Source organism: Stigmatopora argus, chromosome 16 (assembly GCF_051989625.1).
Source record: "Stigmatopora argus isolate UIUO_Sarg chromosome 16, RoL_Sarg_1.0, whole genome shotgun sequence".
Lineage (NCBI taxonomy): Eukaryota > Metazoa > Chordata > Actinopteri > Syngnathiformes > Syngnathidae > Stigmatopora > Stigmatopora argus.
In genome coordinates, this window is record NC_135402.1 from 3,718,809 (window position 1) to 3,737,911 (window position 19,103).

The 19,103-nt window shown below is 41.1% G+C and overlaps 2 protein-coding genes across 2 annotated transcripts in view; both read left to right on the plus strand.

The window, feature by feature from the left end:
- lamc3 (laminin, gamma 3) overlaps positions 1–8,427 on the plus strand; it is a 52,060-nt gene extending 43,633 nt beyond the window's left edge. The window contains exons 19-29 of the mRNA XM_077622555.1: positions 1,387–1,564; positions 1,666–1,889; positions 3,961–4,037; positions 4,664–4,798; positions 4,876–5,038; positions 5,112–5,258; positions 6,254–6,356; positions 6,935–7,137; positions 7,202–7,348; positions 7,424–7,523; positions 7,812–8,427. Of these exons, the coding sequence (XP_077478681.1) occupies positions 1,387–1,564; positions 1,666–1,889; positions 3,961–4,037; positions 4,664–4,798; positions 4,876–5,038; positions 5,112–5,258; positions 6,254–6,356; positions 6,935–7,137; positions 7,202–7,348; positions 7,424–7,523; positions 7,812–8,074 (1,740 nt within the window). The 3' untranslated portion in view covers positions 8,075–8,427. The remainder of the gene's footprint in view (positions 1–1,386; positions 1,565–1,665; positions 1,890–3,960; positions 4,038–4,663; positions 4,799–4,875; positions 5,039–5,111; positions 5,259–6,253; positions 6,357–6,934; positions 7,138–7,201; positions 7,349–7,423; positions 7,524–7,811) is intronic.
- A 3,915-nt stretch (positions 8,428–12,342) lies between these two features.
- aif1l (allograft inflammatory factor 1-like) lies at positions 12,343–19,022 on the plus strand. The gene is made up of 6 exons (XM_077622554.1): positions 12,343–12,606; positions 12,756–12,817; positions 13,817–13,883; positions 15,446–15,487; positions 15,810–15,975; positions 17,401–19,022. Exons 1-6 carry the CDS (start codon positions 12,582–12,584, stop codon positions 17,489–17,491), a joined length of 453 nt encoding a protein of 150 aa, XP_077478680.1. The 5' UTR covers positions 12,343–12,581; the 3' UTR covers positions 17,492–19,022.
- The last annotated feature ends 81 nt before the right edge of the window (positions 19,023–19,103 follow it).

Genomic DNA, 19,103 nt, shown 5'->3' on the forward strand with positions numbered 1-19,103 from the left:
TTTCCAACAGTCTAGAAATAATATTTAGAAGCTGGAATGAACGCTCAGTTGAAAAACCTCCAAAATCTCCTCTCACAATTCCCTCACATAAACAATTGAGGAAAATGGAATTCAAACCAGATCTCCAAAGAAAGTAAATAGGTACAGTTCTAGATAAAAAATAATAATAATAATAATGCGGTGAAATATACAACTTTAAAATGATAGCAGAGCATGTTTAGGACTAAAATCCATTTTGGAAAAAAAGGTGACAATAAATAGGCGTAGTCGTAATGAATGTTCTAATTAATCTTGCGTTCTCAGATGACTTGAAAAAAAATCTACACTCAGATTAACCTGCATATTTTTGCACTTTGCTAGCATGTTATCTATAGTTTTTCTATTCTCTTGTATCCATGTTAAGGTTTTGTCATTTTGTCAACATCTGAATCCCCATGATGAGTAAAAAGTGTTCAATAGAAAAGCTTGAGCAATTAACAATTCAAAAATTTGAAATACGGCTATAAAGTGCATGCAGAATATAATAATAAAAAATATATATATATTTGAATATCAGGAATAAGACTGAACTTGGGTTTGACTGTCTCGTGACCTCACATGACCCAGGAAGTTAAATCAATATTTAATTATCACTCCAAAATATCATTTTTTCTTCAATATGAACTTTGGATTGCTGCTTTGATTACAATGAAGGCCACAAAGCATTTTTATTTTTACTCTTTATCAACCATTTTGAACAATAAATAGTGTAGCATTATTAAACTAGCCATGATCGACAGTTCTGCTTGTGATAGTTCAGTTATTGTCATTTTTTTTAATTGGGTAACATTTTAGGAGACCTCCAGGTGACAAATATCGTCCACTTTTCTTCCCTTGTCCTCACCTTAGATTTGGTGAAATCCATGTCCCTCTTTGTTAGATATGTCGCACTCTTTGATTCCATGCTTATCTCGCCGTTGTTATTCATTTATTCATTGCTTCTGTCGTAATACCACATTTCTCGCCATGGGATGAAACGGAACAGATTCATGCCATGCTTTTTTTTTGTTGTCCTGATTTTTTTTTTAGCTTCCTCTTGACACTGAATGATAAATTGCGTTTTTTTTTAAAGGCAGTGCAACAGAGGGGAAACAGGGCGGGTAAATCTTCTGTTCGGGATTTGATCCTACAGTGGAAAATTCCTTCAAGCCACTTCATCCTCCTATCTAGTATCTGTCTCATTTATTCATAGTGGGAAAAAAAGCCAAAGAGGAAAAATTCTGGGTTTTACGGGCAGTGCGGCGGACATACACTACTCTTGTAGTTGTACTTCATTATTCATTGTTTGTGTCCGAAATCTACATTTCCTAACATGTTCTGCCTGCGCTTGAATGGTGGTCACTCCAGGCGGAGAAGCTGAGGACACGCCTGCGGGACGCCGAGAAGCTCCTGGCTCGCTTCGATTGCCACGGCCGATTGGGGACACGGCGTCCCCCGCCGGGAGATCCCAAAGACGGGACTCACCAGAACCAGCGGGACGGCGAAGGACTTCCCAATGCGCTGGAAGAATTTCTAGCCATCCAAGGTACCACCTCCAGTGATTTGAATATTTCACCAAAAACCAATGACACTCTCACGAGGGTGCCGTCCCACTGCCTCATGCTGGATTTGCAACTCTGCTTCCAGAGACTCGGGAGGTCTTCATACAACAATTTGGCTCACTGGAGACGTCCAGGGGCGCCCTTGAGGTCCAGCTGCACCATCTAGAAACCACCTTTAACTGTAGCATCGGCGCCGAGGAAGGAGAAAAGAAGTCGAGAAGCGTGTGTAGGAGTTTGTCTGCGATGGCGACGGTTGTCGTGGAGTCCCGAGCGAAATTGGAGCAGGCCACAAAAGACCTGGAGGCCTTGGTATGCTGTCATTTATATATATATATTTGAAAATCAATTAGCAGAATGCTAGGAAAGCTTACTTACTGGCATTGAACACGAGAGCAGACTGTTAGCACAGTAGTCAGCACGTATGACTGCTGCAGTAACACTATAGAGCAGTGGTCCCCAAACTATTCCAGAAAGGGCCGCAGTGGGTGCAGGTTTTCGTTCCAACCGGTAATAGGAAACCTTTCCACCAATCTGGTATCCTAGAAGTGCAATCAGTGGATTGCAGTAAGGTGCTTCTTTTTTTCAGCAGAAACCTCATTGGTTAAACTGTTTGTGTTGGATCGGTTGGAACAAAAACCTGCACCCACAGCGGCCCTCCAGGACCGGTTTGGAGACCTCTTGACTCTATAGTATAGAGTCAAAACCCAGATAGGTGAGAATCAAAAAGGGAGAACCGTCATGTCACCAGCATAACAATTGAAATTTAGTTCTTTTTACGACAGGTTGCCATTAATCTAACAGTAAACTTTTCACTCTTCCTTTTTTTTGTAACGATGGCAACCACAAAGGACAATATTTTACCAGAAATTTGACTTTTTTCAGTTTAGGTGAGCTCTAAAAATGACCTTCATGTCTAAATCAATACGCATTAGCAGATAGTCTGTTTTTAGCCATCGGTGTTTGAGCTCTGCTCCGAAATAAGAGTTACTCGAAAAAGCTATCTATACCGATCCTCAAAATCCCACCAATGCAAATGTTTTCAGTCCCCATCCAAGCTCTTTGATAGGCAAAGGTAGCAGGGAGAAGAAAGGAAGGAAAAAATGTGCAGGCAGGGAAAGAAGGTATGCTTTCTATTTCCACATTTCCACATTTTCTCAAATTTGCATCATCCCAAATGAAATGGAAACAGAACTGGAGGGGAAAAGGCCACCCAGCCCACTTGGAAACATTCAAGTTATTCCAAGTTCACAAAGGTGAGTCTCACCACCTGGCAGGCCAACATTTTGTGCTGCCAGATTTTATATTTACCAATTTTAATTTAGCCTCAAAGCCTTTTTTCATTTTTTGACAGGCATATCTTTCATGTCTATACCCATTTTTTTTATTATTGGCTGATGCTACGTTCCAAAGAAAGTTTTTATCATTACTTTTGATCCAAGTCAGGCGGCAAAGTGTGCTTTTTACAAGGGAGTGAATGCTAATTTCTTGAAGAAATTGAAAATTCAGGCCCTAAAATGAGTTGACCTTTGTAACGTGATATTTGGCGGCCATGTTAATCAGCCTCAAGAAGATGTGCTCAAAAGGGCAAAGGAATTGGGCATTTTGGGAGCTATATTTTGGACATTTTAGTGGGCGTTTAGAGACGCGGAGAAAATATTTTGCCTCCCAAATTTGAACGAGGTGGAGTGGACACATTTTAGTTTTATCTTTGTGTGGGGGCAGAGTTTGGAGGTAAAGACTGATGACTTGCCACAAAGTACAAATCGCTAATATCTCAGCAGTCATCCGCATGGAAAAGAAAAGTATCAAAATTCAGCTTCTGAAGAGAATTCAATTCATTCGCTGCCACTGACGGTAAACAACATCATATCTATATTTTAACTGGCATCCTTGACATTTCAGTGCCAGTGACCGCGATAGGCGTCAAATCCATTTGGGAGGGTAGTGGGAGGGTTTTTTTTAGGTTAAAAACGTATGGTTCTACCAAAATTGAAAAAAAACACCCATATATTTTTTTCTAATTGCTCCAATGTATTGTTAGCAAGGAAAAAAATGAGCCGTTTTAAGCAAGATGTGACGCAATAACAATGTGCTATATCTTAGATTGTGCAATATTTTAGAATTACCTTGTCGGACGTGACTTTTTAAATTACTTATTTATGTTTTTATTGGGAAACACGCACTTTGTGGAGTAGCACCACTAATTTTGTTATACGCAGCTGTTGTATAATGACAATAAAGGCTTTTGACTTGACTTGACTTTGACCATAATCGATAATGTATTGGAGTACTACAAAATATAGATAAAGTAGGGAGTTAAGTCCTTAAAAGAAAACAAAAGTCTGCCATTTTGGTGAAAACCCGTTTTTTCTTCTTCTAGATATTACCTTTTGGGGCTGAGTCAGGACCAAACCAGTGGAATATGATGGTTAATGAGTCTCAAATTCTTGTCAAAAGGTGAGTAAATCAGCTCCACAATGTATTATGTGCTTTTTTGGAAATTTTGTCAGGTTACAATCCTCACAAGCCACAAACAAAACTTATCGGTGCATTCATTCTCAGGAGATTGGATTATTGCAATGATAGATTCACAGCTCTCTCCCAAAAATCAGTCTGGACTTTATTACACTGGTCGTAAAATTGTCAAACAGGTTTTCTTGTGATTCAAAGGATAGTCTACAAAGTCTCAGTGTTGGTCTTCAAAACTCAATGAGCTCAATGAGAAATTCCAAGTTATGACCTTTGCCTTTTATTTATTTTCAGTTGTTTTGGTTGATTTTTATGCGATTTGAATTCCCTTGTATTCACTTGTCCTATACTGGTGTCAAAATGGCGGTTCGGGGGCCAAATCAGGCCCATCGTATCATTTTGCGCGGCCCGAAAAAGTAAATCACAAGTGCCGACTTTCTGATTTAGAATCAAATTCAAATGAACATTATAGATGTATATTATAGTTAATTATTTTCCCCTTTTTAAATCAACAAATGCAATTTTTTAATCTTTTTTTTTCTTTTTGGGTTTGATACCCGTGTACTATACAAATACACAAATAAGCATTTTGTACAAATACATCAACTTTGTAGGCACGAAGACGCCGCCGATCAAATCAAGATGGTGGCCGGACGGGCCCTCGCCGCTTCCAAGCGCAACTTCGCCTCGCTGACGGAATTCCTGCGGGACAACTCCACCGACGAGTACGTCGTGGACCTGACACGCCGGTAAGCTAATCGAGAGCATGCAATCGACGTCTACGTGATCGCTCGGAGGGGGGAAAAACTCGCCAAATGTGGACCAGGATGACCCAGATGCGGCAACAGAAGCAAAACCTGAGCGCGTGGGTGAACGAAAGCGACCCTGATTCCGAGGCCCAAAAGAAGGACCATGCCAGGTTGCGCTCCAGCCTCGTCGACATCACGTCACGGCTCAATGGCACGGACGCCGTTGACGAGCTGGCCGAGGTGAGCCCGTCAAGTTGGCCAGAATTTTTTTAGTGGAATGTTCTTAAAGTGTGTTTGTTTTTTGTTTTTTTAGCGTGGCAGATCCCTCTTGAAAAAGAGCCAGGAACTGGATGGAAGCATTAAATCTAAAGACGACCTGATCGGGAACATCACGAACCGCACTCGCTCCCTCGTAGATGTCTTCGGCAACAAGGAGGAAGTTCTCAACACTGTCGCAGAGGTGATTATGGGATGGTGTGGTTTAGGGATATGCTAATAGAAGGTCATCATTTTAAAAGGGTGACAGTGGTGGAAAAAAGGGAAACCGACAGGTTGCTCATCATGATCATACTAAGCTACCATGTGTCGGTCCGTCAGAGTAAAAAAATATTAATGTTTTCAATCTCGCCCTCCTACTTGAAATGAGAAAAGTTGTTATAATAATAATAATAAAAAATAATTGCTATTATGCTCGAACATTTTTTTTGCCGTAGTGGATGTCGTTGGTGCCCACACACAATTTTGTCTTAAGTTGTCGTCCTATAGAAAGAGCTTTACCGGTCCATGGTGAGAAAAAGGTTGGGGATCGCTGTGTTAACTCATAAACAATTCCTTTTTAGTGGGAGGAACAAATGAAGAAAAACATTCTAAAACCAAAGCAACCCCTTTTCCCGGTTTTGAGACATTTACAGATCGATTCCAGTAACCCAAAATTAACAGGAATGCTCTATTAATGCCTCAATGATCTAAAATACCCCAAATTGCCTCATTTTTTGCAACTGCCAGTCTCCCAGTTCAAATGCATTTGGACGTCTACTACTGATAAAGTCATTTCAATTCACAGCAGAAGGATAAAAAGCATACCTGTCAACCTCTGCCGATAACTGCCCTTATAAATGATTATGATTCCCCTTACAAACCCCCAAAAAACCTTACAAACACCGTACGACTCGTACGGTGTTTGTAAGGTTTTTTGGGGGTTTGTAAGGGGAATCATAATCATTTATAAGGGCAGTTATCGGCAGAGGTTGACAGGTATGAAAAAGAGCTTGTGATTCGGATTATTAGTTGTGGTGAAGAAAATCACAGAATGATATGTATTGATAATTGTTGTATCATGAGATAATCGTTATGGAGAGCCAGTGTTGATTTTGGCAGCCCTTTGAGTTTTTTTATTTAACCAGCAAGCTGTTATGACTAACTCGTACGTACGCCTTTTGTGGTCTTTTTCTCCAGCTGCAAGCCCGTGCTCGATGGACTAAACTGGTCTCCTTGGCTTCTGTCGTCGCGGGAAAAGCGGCAGAGTCTGAAGAAATCAGCCTGTACCGCGATTTACAAAGTGAGCTTGGGTTATCTCTGGCGACCCAAAAAAAAACGGTGTCAAGAAAGGAACTGAAGTCTCTTCACTCACCATAAAGCAAAACATTGCTGAAGCAGTTGTCAAATTTATTGGCACACGGGTCAACTATTCTTAAAATACTATGGAGTAAAGTCATTTCACTTGCTGGGTATACCTCTTTCATCGTTTATGTTCAGATATTTATTAGTTATTATTTTGTGCACACTATATACTGTACCTAATTCATGATCACAGATTGGGATATGGTGCAAAGTTAATATTTTGTGTACGTCTTGCAGGTTGTACTGCATTTTGTGGAGAAATAATTGTCTACAAATGATCACAAATTATTATATAATGCACCCACGCTACCTAGTTTTGTTATTTTCGTGCATAGCTTGTATTTTATAATCACAATTTAGTTGTCCATAGTACTGTGTACACTAAATTCCTATTTCACGATCACCCGTGACTCAATCGTGACTACAACTTAGTATTTATAGTGATACTTGAAGTATTTTGTGTTCCATGCCCTTGTATTTGAATGCATTGTATCTACTGAATGTGTATTTTCTCAGACATGGCGCGCGAGTGGCCCCGTCTGCAGGTCCAAACGTCGGCTTCCTTAAAGAAGACCAAGCCCCTGGAAGACAAAGTTCTGGCCGGCGTCAACAATTTGGCGTCGGAGATCCAAGAGATCTTGCAGCCCGCCATTGAAAACTCCCGTCTGGCCACCAACGCCTCGCTGGACGCGGAACAGACCGCCAACGCGGTGGCCGAGGTACATCAAATGACAGTATTTACCTCTGCAATACAGGAACTTAAGGGTGAATTTGTTATGCTAGGAATCCAAAGCGGTGCTGACACAAGCCAAGCACACCAAGACGGCCTGCGTTCAACTCAATGCGCACGTGGAATCTGCCCTGCAAGGTCTGGCCGCGCAGACGGTGCTGGTGCAGAACGCAAAGTCTCACGCCGCCGCCGTTGCCGAGGTTTAGTAGGATCGTACTTGGCTCGTCCGCCCGCGGGTTGGAGCACACGTATCGATCGGGGCTTCTCTACCCTAGCCGGCCCCGCCTCTGGCGGACGTGAGGAAGGATGTGGAAGCGGCCAAGCGGCAGTTGGAGGTCTACTCGCTCACATTGACTCAGCTCATCGACAAAATTGGTAATGTGGGCTCTTGAAATGAAAAACGATTACGTTTTAATATGTATACAATCATGCTTCAGGGCCATTTTGGCTTTGAAAAAGAATTTTTTTTAAAATGGCTATTTTCTCTCTCCCAAAATTGCATATGCAGGACTTAACGTCAACATTTGCCACATTTTAGGGTTACCAATTGTGCAATTCTCTTCTTCCAAATAGCAATAGATAGTCAGAAAAGATTCCTGAATGTGTCTATTATGATCCCAGTTCTATACCCAACTTTGAGGCTCAACACGTTTCCTCCCGCAGACGCCAACGTACCCCTGGAGCGTTTCAAGGTGGTCTTGAACGAGACGGCGCGTCGCCTGAGCATGCTGCGCGGCAGCGTGGAGAGCCCCCTGCTGGCCACCAAGATCGGAAGCCTGCGTTCGGCGGCCGAGGGCCAACGGGGCCGTCTGGCGCTCCTGGACCGTGACGTACTGGACATCGCTCGGGAGAGGGACAGTCTCAGGGACATCGCCCGACACTTGCCGTCCTCGTGCTTGGAAGCGGGCGGCAAGAAGCGCAGCTAAGTGCTGAGAGAAGCAATTCATTCATTGGCGGCGAACGGCGTCCAATTCATTTCAACTGGGAGGGCTGGTGGCAATCAAATGACGCCGATAGGCTGTGACTGCACGCTTGTCATTTTGGCCCCGCCCATTTGAGAAATTTTGGATGTCTATCGCCCTCACTAGCACTGAAACATTCACTACCGCATTTCCAGGTTCAGAGAGACTAACACACCTGAGTCCACAAGCTCCTCCCTAGGCCACACCCCTTAAAAAGCATGCATTCGGCACATGAATACTAAGGTATGTACTGTAATTCTTTTATGTTTTTGTACAATAGAGCCCAGTTTTTCTTTATTAAAAACCTAAAAAAAATGCTTTTGCTGGAGGGTGTTTGAGTTTTTTACTAGAGAAGGAAATTGGGCGGATATAGAATAAATAAATATGACTCTTATAAGGAAAATATCATAAATAAATAAACTTTGGAGCCATAAGTTGGTAGATTTTGTTTAAATGAAAATTTTAATTAAGTTGTTTTTATTTGTATCCATTACATACAATACATATACAAAAAAGCGAACTTTTTTATGGAAAAGTTTAAGCAATCCTCCTGTATATGAACTAGTAAAAGATTTTTGAATAGTGTAACAAGTGTTCTGGGCAATATACAACTATTGAAACTTAACTTCTAGAAAAGAAATGGTTATGTAAGTGGAAAAATTAACAGTCTTTTTGCTGTCGCTGTCACTTTTTTTTTCAAAACGTGTTCTTTTCAATGCACCAGGTAAAACAAGTTGGCGACATGTTCCCCGCTGGCACGTTTTTCTGGCTAAGTAGAAGCAATATATTTTCAAATAGGAGACGTTTTGACGACAACACATTTTTCAAACAGAGCAAAACGCCTGCTTTTTTCCTGCAGATTTCGGTTGCTTTGCAAACCAAAAAAATATGTCAAATGGGGGGACAAAAAGAGGTGAAGGAAAAACCCTTTGAAGTCACGCATGTGTATTATGATTTTTAAGGAAAGCTGGTGTCATCTTAGCACAACAAAGCCCCTTTTTTGTTTGTTTATAGAGCAAAACATGCCACTTTAAGATTAGCCTCCCACATGTAAGACTTTATTCCTTCATTTTTAAACGATGTGTAATACATTCTTTGATTGCAATGCTTTGTTCTTTTAATAATTCCAACTCTTCACAAAATTCCATGGCCTGATTTTTCTAATTCCGTTTTTATCACTTCTCTAACACTTAAGAAAGTTAAGAAATGACTTAAATGATGGCCTATAAATATGTTAGGATGTGATGTATGGGCAATAAAAGTAGCTGTGTGGTGACTAAGCGTCTTGGTCCCCCATCTTGCCTCCTTGACGATTTCCCCTAAACGTCCAAAATGCAATTAATAGTGAGGCGAAAAAAAAGGAAAAGAAAATTCATACATAGCAGCAGCCCATTAAACATCAGGGCCCGCTGACTCAGAGCTGTAACGGATGCGGTTGAATCATGGCGGGCGTTTGTCTGCGACGGACCCCTCAATCAATTGATGAACACTGCTAGAACGCTAATGATTGCTAGCCTAGCTCAGCCGTTTTAGGAGAACTAGAACAGGAAAAAAGTAGAAATGTTGACTGCCTCCGGAACAAATTTTACTATCAAATCACGTGTAAATCATTTCACATAAAGGGTAATATTGCAATATTGCATTGAATATTAAGTGTTTTGGAATGAAATTGCTATGTTTCTGTGAATCGTTACGCCAGTACTTGGTTCAGTGTAATTTACAATTAGTAGCACATTCTTAACAAGGAATTCCATGTAAACATGAAACAAAGAAAAAACTAATTTTTTTGTGTATTCAAAACACCTTATTTTGAATTGGGATAACACCGTTATACACCAATTAAATGGTTAGCATTGCATGACTAGCATTTTCTTTAGTAGTAGAACAAGAAGTCAGTACGGTTTGTTTTGGATTGGATAACTTTATTCATCTCGTATTCGGGAAATTTTATTTCAGCTAGCATGTTGCAAGTTAACGTCCTGTGCAATGTTTTTCATTTCAATGTTAAAGCTTATAAGTCATTTTTTGTGCAGTGCTGTTGTAAAAACACCTGAAATCAGGTTACTTGTACCTTTGTCACCCCTTTTAATAAGATTTCCTTCCATTTTTTTCCTCTGCCGTCGCCCTAAATTTCCCTTTTCGCAGCAACTTTTTCCATCAAGCGAGAAAACGCGGGATTGAATTAAGCAGATCAATATTGATAACGCCGCTTCATTATTATCCCAGTCGGAGTGCCTCCGCTGTTGTTTTGCACTTTGTCACATCATCTAATTAAAACGTATTGAGTCAATTAGTCGAGACAATTAGTCGGCTCGTCTGTTTTGTTCAACGCAAGTCAACGTACATCACAACTTTTTTTCTGCTCATTTAATTTAATTTGCTTAAATGGAAGGAAAGAGGAGGCTTCTCATTAATCAGCAGGTCCACTTATGAACTCTTCTGAGAGTTTGTTAACTATATTTTCAATGGCCAAACCTTCAGCAGGATGAAATTGATTTTTTTTTATTGAATTTGAATTTTTTTAGAGAATCCAGAAAGTGACTTTATGTGAAATTTGGTACTAATGAGTGGTATAAAAAAATGTATCATTAGTAAATGCAGAAAAACTTTTAATTTTGGGCCATTTTGGTTTCAAACAATTTAATAAAGCAGTTATGTATGCCATTTGGGGTCATTGAAAGGCAAATTTATGGAAGATATTTTGTCCAATTGCTCCTCAATGTATTTGATTTGTTTTTAGATGCTGATGCTTCAGTTTTCTGCGAAGTAATGGGGAGATGCTTGATTTTTGAATATGTGAACCCCTCATCTGGCGAAACTTCAGCATGACTCAATGCTACCTTCATGTGGGCATGAATAGAGAAGACACCACAGCTATGTACTTCATTTTAAAATAATTCAATTTTAAGTCATCCACTCTTATCAATCTATAAGTGAACAAACTATGTGCTAGACGCTGATTTATCTTTTTTTTTTTGCAGTATTGGCCAAGAAGAAAATAACATTGATTATTTTAATTTTTATTACGCAACCAACCGCATTTTACTGAGTTTCTCAAATTGAAATGTATGGTTCTCTTTTAAATCCATTTTTGGGCCTTTTTATAAATGGCTGACTTATCGTTATATTTCAGTGACCTTTCAAAATGGATTGAACACCTAATGCCTATGAGTGACCAGCCAATGAATGAACTAAAGGGGATCCAGGATCGTTCTTTGTGGAACGCCGTTTAGTTCGGCCTCTTTTTCAGGCTGTGCTACTTTGCTGGCCTCAATTGGCTCACAGTGTTTTAGTTGGAGCAATCGTATTTTCTGCTCACGACTCGGTTTCATCAGTTTCTTTCTCCAGTCTCATTGTTCCCTGCAGCTATTCATCCGTCCTCTCTTTCCACAGATTGAGGTCCACCCCGGCAGCCCCCAAGGATGCAATTACCCCTTAACCCCTGACCTAGTTCACCTACAGTCTCATTGCTTCAGAATTATCACCCAGAGTAGCATGTGAGCCAGGAACTCATTTGCACCGGCCGCATTAGACGCTCATTTGCCATCTGACATGCAAAACTCCAAAAGCCAGAAACCTCCAAACTTTCTCAAAGTAGGTGGCACAGAAAAAACTTCCAAAACGGCCCGCTTTCATGAGAGAACTCTGCAACCACAGCCAAAATGTTTGAAATTCAAAGCAAATAGAATATTATAGGTACAGACGTTTTTCTCTATCAGCTGTTAATGTGAATTGTGCAAAATTGCTATTATTTCATCACTCAAATAATTCATCAAATAATGAAATATGTGCTCTAAAGCACCTTTTTACTTTTGATAGTGCGCCACCCAGTGGTGGAGGACAATAATTGTTTATTTTTCAATATGGATTAATGATAAACACCTAAAATTAAAATATTTGGATGAGTGAATAGACACGATTAAACAGTAAAATGACTAAACACGTTGATTACAAACACAAAATATCAATAAGAAGGCGAAACTAAGAAATTGTGTTTTCTATCAATTGAAAAATAAAACTGCAGTGCGTCATTTTGACTAAGATTTTAATTGAATAAATCTATTTATTTATTCACAGTTTGTGAATGGACGTTAGACCAACTAGATATCCCTCCCTCCACCACTAGATGTCACCATTTTAAGCAAGACCGTTATTTTTAACGGAAACGCGTTGCTTTGAAGCATCAAAGGTAAAAGCAAAATTCTTCTTTGATCTGGGGGGAAATCACCATCTTATTTCACGGCAAAATCACAACGTTATCACGTAAAAGGGACGCCTTGGAGGACGCTGACATTTATTGTGAAAAACTGTTACCGGATGCGTATCCTCTCACAGGGTCGATCATTACAGCGGTCGCCAAATTTGCCACAGACCGAGTGAGGTTGGAGCATCTCCCGCACGTTTGCGGTAGCCTACACGGCTTTAGAAATATTTCATAACCTGGATTAAAACACGCACAAAAGCCGCCGAGATGCCTGCAAGTAAAAACCTACAAGGTTAGACAATGTCTTTATTTTTTATTATTATTATCCGGCTTTGTCTCTAGGTGGCTAACTTCCAATCCCGCAATTACAATGGGTCGTTTAAGCTAGGTCACGTCCATTTTTGACGTGTTTTTCCCCCCGATTTCTTCTTTTCCTTTTAGGGGGAAAGGCCTTCGGGCAGTTAAAGGAGCAACAAAAAGTAAAACTGGAAGAAATAAATCAGGTAAAGTGTTTTTTTTGTCATTTATTTATCGATCGACGGTGAATGCGTCGTGTTTGGAAGCATCGGGACGTCAACTCAAAATGTCTGGCTTCATTGTGTTGTAGTTTGAAATTCCTGGCCTTACACCTGCTCCTCCGTTGTTTTTGAATCGGGGGAACAGGTGTGTAGGTGCTCTCAATGGGGTTCTTTGTCTGCCGTTATTTCTTCCCACGGATCTTTTGCATGATTTATCTTCATTTTTTTTTCTTATTATGTTTCCCAGTCATCTGGTCCCCCATTTTCAGAGTAAATAAATGCAGTTCGTGATGCCTTCGGGACATTCCTCTGCATCAATGAATCCTTTTTTCTACATATCACGTGCTCCTTGGGGCAGGGGGGGTCCCCCAAGTGAGGGTCGTCGTCCAAAAAATCGGTTATTCATTGAGTAGGGGGCGTTTGATGTCTTTTTTTAACTCATTGAATGACATTGGCGGGGATAGAAGATGAATCCGTTTGGACAAATGAGTCACCAGTTCTCGCTGCTGGCCCTTTAAGACGCATGGATTGGCAGCAAAATAGTTTAAAATGTATTCAAAATAATACCAAATATTTTTAATTAATGTAAACACAGTAAATATAGTGATTGGGATGCATTTTAAATCTGTCAAAGGTCCTTGAATGGAATCATGGCAAATAGCGCGTCCAACCGCAGGAGGTTGAAATGTTTGAAGCAGCATTGCCTTGATGCCTGTCGGGCTTCATTGGAAACGGGAAAGACTTATGGAGGTCAGGCCCGATTGTGGTTCCACATGGCGGAATGCTTCATTATCATTTCATTAGCGCAGATCGCTCCTGGCATTTTTTTGTCTTCATGCCCCGGTGAGGTGTCCCACTTTCATAAATTCACTCAGTCGCGACAAATCAACTAGGACGCGCGCCCGTTGTGAGTCATCCTGGTTTTGAACCTTTTTTTGACAGCTGGAATTGACTTAATCCTTCTGTTTTTCTGCCCATAATCAGGAATTCCTGGAGGACCAAAAGTACAGGGACGAAGATGACCTTGCAATGAAGCTGGAGGGTTTCAAAAGTAAGTGCATTTTTGTACGTGATAATGATAAAACGGTAAATATTTTTTTAAGGACAAGGTGTTTGAGTTTGGGTGATAACGCTGGATTGTAGTGGAATGCAGTAGTATTTCTCTTTTGGCATCTGTATTTTTTTTTCACATTTCCCTATTTGGGAAATGCTGCGTTTATATCCGCAAGGCCAACGGTGGAATGCGGCAGGGTTTTTTTTTTTTTTTATTATTATTATGTTTTTATCAGTGTTATCACAGGACCTTGCTCCCTCCCGCCGGCAGGAACAAAAAGCGCCGTTAGAATGACCTCATTGTGACATGAAAACTGAATTCAAACTCACAAAACAAGGGTGAATGTATCTTGTCGTTAGCCATGGTCGGACTCATGTTGTTTTGAATTTTAGCATGACGTAAAGCTGCTTAGGGGAACCCACTCAAAAGCCACATGCGCTCCCTCCAGATGTTCTTTGAAGGCCGTGTAGTTTTGTGGCATGACAACATGATTGATGTCCAGGATTTGTCCAAAGCAGTATTTATGAGTACTTTGAAAAACACTAACAAAGGAGAGGTGGCATGTTAGGGTTGCCGACCTCTGTAAATTGCAGACTTGTGTCAATGTTAGCTAAAAATGCTAACGTTCAATATAACGTTTTAAAGTAGTGTCTCTATGTTATTAAAAAATAAAATAAAATAGGATTTAACAGCTTGCTAGCAAAACTTTCCACTAGAATAGTGTCCAATCCATTCTGACTTAGTGACGCTAGTGATAAACTTGTTTCAATTCACAGCACAAGGATGAAAATAGCTTTTTTTTGTATTGTAGAATAACGTTGAATGATTTCTGGCCCGTTTATCAATCAATAATTGTCGTATCACGAGCTTTATATCACAAAGAATGCGGACATATTTGTATTTTGTGTAAACACCGACATCTCCATAATTGCCCGGAACGATTGTTATATTTGTGGCCATGTGGACTGCTTTTGCAATTGTAACTCTGTCATAGTGTTCTGAAACCCTAAATTCCCAGTGCCCCTGAAGGTGCCATGTGAGTGTCTGTGTAAAAGGGGGAGCAGACTTGGGTCGGCTGGTTTACTGTGGCCGCAGACGATCAACAGGCTGTGTCCCACTCGGCAATATATAGAATACCCACTCCCCCCCCAAGTTTGGGAACAGGCTGATCATTGTCCCATCGGTCTCCCCGCGGGTTCGCACAGTTAACACAGTTCCGTCTCTCAGCCTCCCAACACATGGGCGCACACAGCTGCCATTGTGCCACACAGAGTGTAATCTGACGAGAGGAGAGAAAGCGGCGGCGGTGTTTAAGGGGAGAAAGGCGCAGGCTTTTCAAAACAGATGTACAAACACTCTCATTCCACATAAATGTGTTATGCAAATCTGGTGTTGATCAGAAAACATGTGTTATGGAATTATCATTCATAAGGGTTGGAGGAAATTGGGACTTGTTCATTCATGTCAGATAAATAAAAGCAAGCCACCGTTTGTGTTCAGATGCTCGTTCTGTTTTCATTTTGAGTCTTCTTTGTTCTGCTTTTTTTTTCGCCCCGCAGATAAATATGCTGAATTCGACCTGAATGACCAAGGCGAGATTGGTGAGTGAGAAAATGGAACAAAATGTCGCGATTATTCGACTTATCGGCAACAATACAATATCAAAGACACGGTTTTTGTCTTTGATGCATAGCTAAAATGTAAAGTCCTGAGTTATACTATAAGTAATGGGATTTTTACGCGAGCCGACTATACAATCGGTGATTTGTCAACTATCAAAATTAGCGTTTCAATATGTGCACAAAGTCAACAAATGGAAACGACCACATTGCCGGCAAGTTTGCCTACATAGCAGCGTTTTAGCCATTGTGCCACTAATAAATGCCACAAAGTGAAATAGTTTAATTTTTGTCTTGGTTTCAGAGCTGATGGGCCTCAAGCAGATGATGGAGAAGCTCGGCGTTCCCAAGACCCACTTGGAGCTGAAGAAAATGATCATGGAGGTGACGGGAGGGAGCAGCAGCAACACCATCGACTACAGGGACTTTGTCAAGATGATGCTGGGCAAACGCTCGGCCGTGCTCAAACTGTGAGTTTCGACCGACCGCCCGCCACGCCCCGTCGGCCAATTGCGTCATCCGTCCACGGGGATGAGCGCCGATGCCACTGGCTCACTAATCTCCATGGCAACAAAACCGGGTCGCCGTTATTCTTAGCCGTGGGATTGCGCGATTAGGTAGATGATTATGGATGAGTCACCGACGGCCGCGCTGCAAAAGTGACGCCTGAAAATGTGGTCGTTCCATGTCTAGGCGGAAAGTTTTTTAGGGGGCAACGGCATGGCGTCTTTGGCCACTTTTTTCAATCTGGTTATCGTGGATGATCCTTTTTAAAGCAGTCCGCCTCAGGGGCACGTCAGCTCTGCGGGACTAAGCCGCCGCACTGTTTAGTTGGCTAATCTCCTTATCCTTGAATGCAGGAAGTGTAAAAAAAAAATGCACGTTTACTCCTTTGCCCTTCAACAAAAAACATCACATAGTGAGTCCCGCACAACTGTCACCGGTAAATAAACCTTTGCAGGTCCTCGCATTTAAAACACAAACGCCTGAACTGGAACCATACTGTTAAATATGCAGATGCCACCTTAGTTTACAAAATCTTCCAACATAAAGCTCCTCCTCCACTGCAAAATTTTGTACAAGAAAAATCCAACACATCAACAAGAGCTGGATCTAGAGCAATGTTCCCTCTATTTTTTTGTTTGTATGGGCAGAAAGACAACCTCCCTGAGCACACTGAGTACTGGTGTGAGCAACATCATCATTGCTCGCTATGGGCACACACCAGTATCACACCTGCCATAAGCAGGTGCATGTCTACTACACATAAATGATTTAGTAACAATAAAATGTAATGATTAATATCTATGAATGGGCGACCCGGCGGATGAGTGGTTCGCGCGTCGGCCTCACAGCTAAAAAAAAATGGGGAATTTTATTTTGTGCGCTCCATATGATTTGCTGTGTGCAGAGAAGACGAGAGTAGTGCGCAATTGCGCACGCGCGCAGCTTAGAGGGAACATTGATCTAGAGGTGACTGTGTAGTTCCCTTCAAAAAGAGTGCTAAATTAGCCAAAGCACCTTCTCTCTTCATACCTGGAACTCAATACCAATTAACATACGTCTCTGAACCTCTTGGCCAATCATCTTAAAGCCTTGGCTGTTAGACGAACAAAATTGCGGTCACGACGCTGTCTAAAACTGCTACATGTGTGTGTACGTGTGTCTAGTATGTGTCATCGTTTATTTTCAACCTACACAAGGGACTAAAGATAGAAATTAGCCCTCGGCTACAATCTGACATATTTACATATGTTCATTAACATGAATATTAAAATGTGCTGTCCCCTATTTAATTAATCAAACTCAACTGGATTTTAACCAATGACACAAGTCGAAGTCCTCTGATACAAAGTTCCTGGAAAACCAACTGAACTTTTTTCCTCCTTCCATAGAGTCTTACTCTTCGAAGACAAAGCCAATGGGCCGGCGGCCTGCAAGTCGGACGGACCGCCCCCCAAGCGAGACATTTCCAGCCTGCCTTAAGCCCCTAGCCCTGCCCTCTTTCCTGCCTTCCCAGGCTGCTTTCCAATTTTGCTACCCCGGTGGACCACTGGACTGAGGAGGGTAATTTTGTGATGTACGGTACGTGAACGGTGTCCCTTTTGTTTTGCGTTAGGTGGAGCTCGTCGCTAAAAAAAAAACGTTTGACTGTGAATTTTACTCTTTAGGTAATACGTAACATTTGTAGTGTACATGTCATTTTCCTTTTTTTTTTAATTAGTTGGTTGTTGCGCATTAAGGGAAGATGCTTTTATTTTTCGACGAGCACAAGCAGCTTTCTTCATCCCATTTGTATGGAAAAATCGGTCGATGTTCTGAGAGATTACGGGCCCCGCGGGCCCCCCCATTTGGAAAACTGATCTGGAATCAGTAACTAGTGTGTCAAGTTCACAATTTTGGACTTTGGCTCGCACTCGCGGTGGGGTTTGAGGTCAAGCACACGGGTAGATAGGACCGTGATTTACGGGCACAAATGTAACGCGCAACAACAACAGCAGTACAATCATGTTTTCTTTCCAAGTGCCTCAGTCCGGGAATAAGAGGGAGTACGTGCAAATGCGCGGTCCAAGCAGTAAATAAGAATTCCACAAATCCATTTTTCTGTTGAATTTTATGTTGTAAACCATTCATTTTAGCATTGGAAATGCGATTTAGCTCTCTATCCACTCCTCCTGTTTTCGACACTTTAAATGTCATTAATAAACGTTGCAAGTTTTACACGTCGTGTAACTTCTTAAAGAGGTCTCGTCCGCCCTACTCACAATTTGTTTGGATATTGAACATAGGCATCAGGATCGAATGTGCGATAACCTTTTACAGGTCAACTTGATTTGATTTTGAGCTGTTTAATATTTCATATCGCTGCCATAACAATTTTCTGAGGACATCACGTTTGAAGCCATGTAATGGTGATGTGCTGTCAATCTAAATTTGTGCCATTTTCATCTTATCAAACTGTGACAACATGAGACATTTCAAAGTTAGCAGATATTCAAATTAAATTGTTCTGCATTTTTGGTTCATGTTGAACTTTGACCCCAGATGCCAATATCGGACGTTTTGTGAGTATTGTATTGATTACGGGCTATGTTTTAAGTTGCATTTTAATCATTCTTAACAGTTTTTCGATTAGTTAACGTCTTTTCATAGTCTGATTTTTTTCAAGTACGTAGTTGATGTCCCACATCAATTTGTCACGCATTCCTCTGGGTGGGTTTAAATTTTGATTTCCCATTTTACAAGCATAAAGATCTTGCAGGTATGACTCAGTTTCACTTGAATTGTCCTCTGTGTGCTGTGATTTGTGCCTCTTTTGCGGCAGTTTCTCCTCTCTTTTACCTCCACTAGCACTGTTTTTATCTGTGAACGTTTCCTAAGGCCCATTTCACGCGTTTTTGTTTGAGCTGGTGTTTTGTTTGTGGCGTGCTAGCTGTTTTAGCATTGTTCATTAAGAAGATGCACATTGTTCTTTGTGTTTTGCAGACACCAAAGGAATTAAAATTTTCTTCCGATACGGTGTTTACTGTGGGATGTGTTCTATTGTGTGCCTTTAAGTTGAAGACAGGGGAAAGCAGAGGACCAGACAAGTAAAACA

What these genes read in the sequence shown, in the direction of transcription:
- aif1l (XM_077622554.1), top strand. Translation starts at nt 12,582, where the DNA reads ATGCCTGCAAGTAAAAACCTACAAG. An exon ending in TGCAAGTAAAAACCTACAAG is followed by an intron (nt 12,607 to 12,755) that starts GTTAGACAATGT and finishes TTTTCCTTTTAG; the next exon opens with GGGGAAAGGCCTTCGGGCAG. An exon ending in GAATGACCAAGGCGAGATTG is followed by an intron (nt 15,488 to 15,809) that starts GTGAGTGAGAAA and finishes TCTTGGTTTCAG; the next exon opens with AGCTGATGGGCCTCAAGCAG.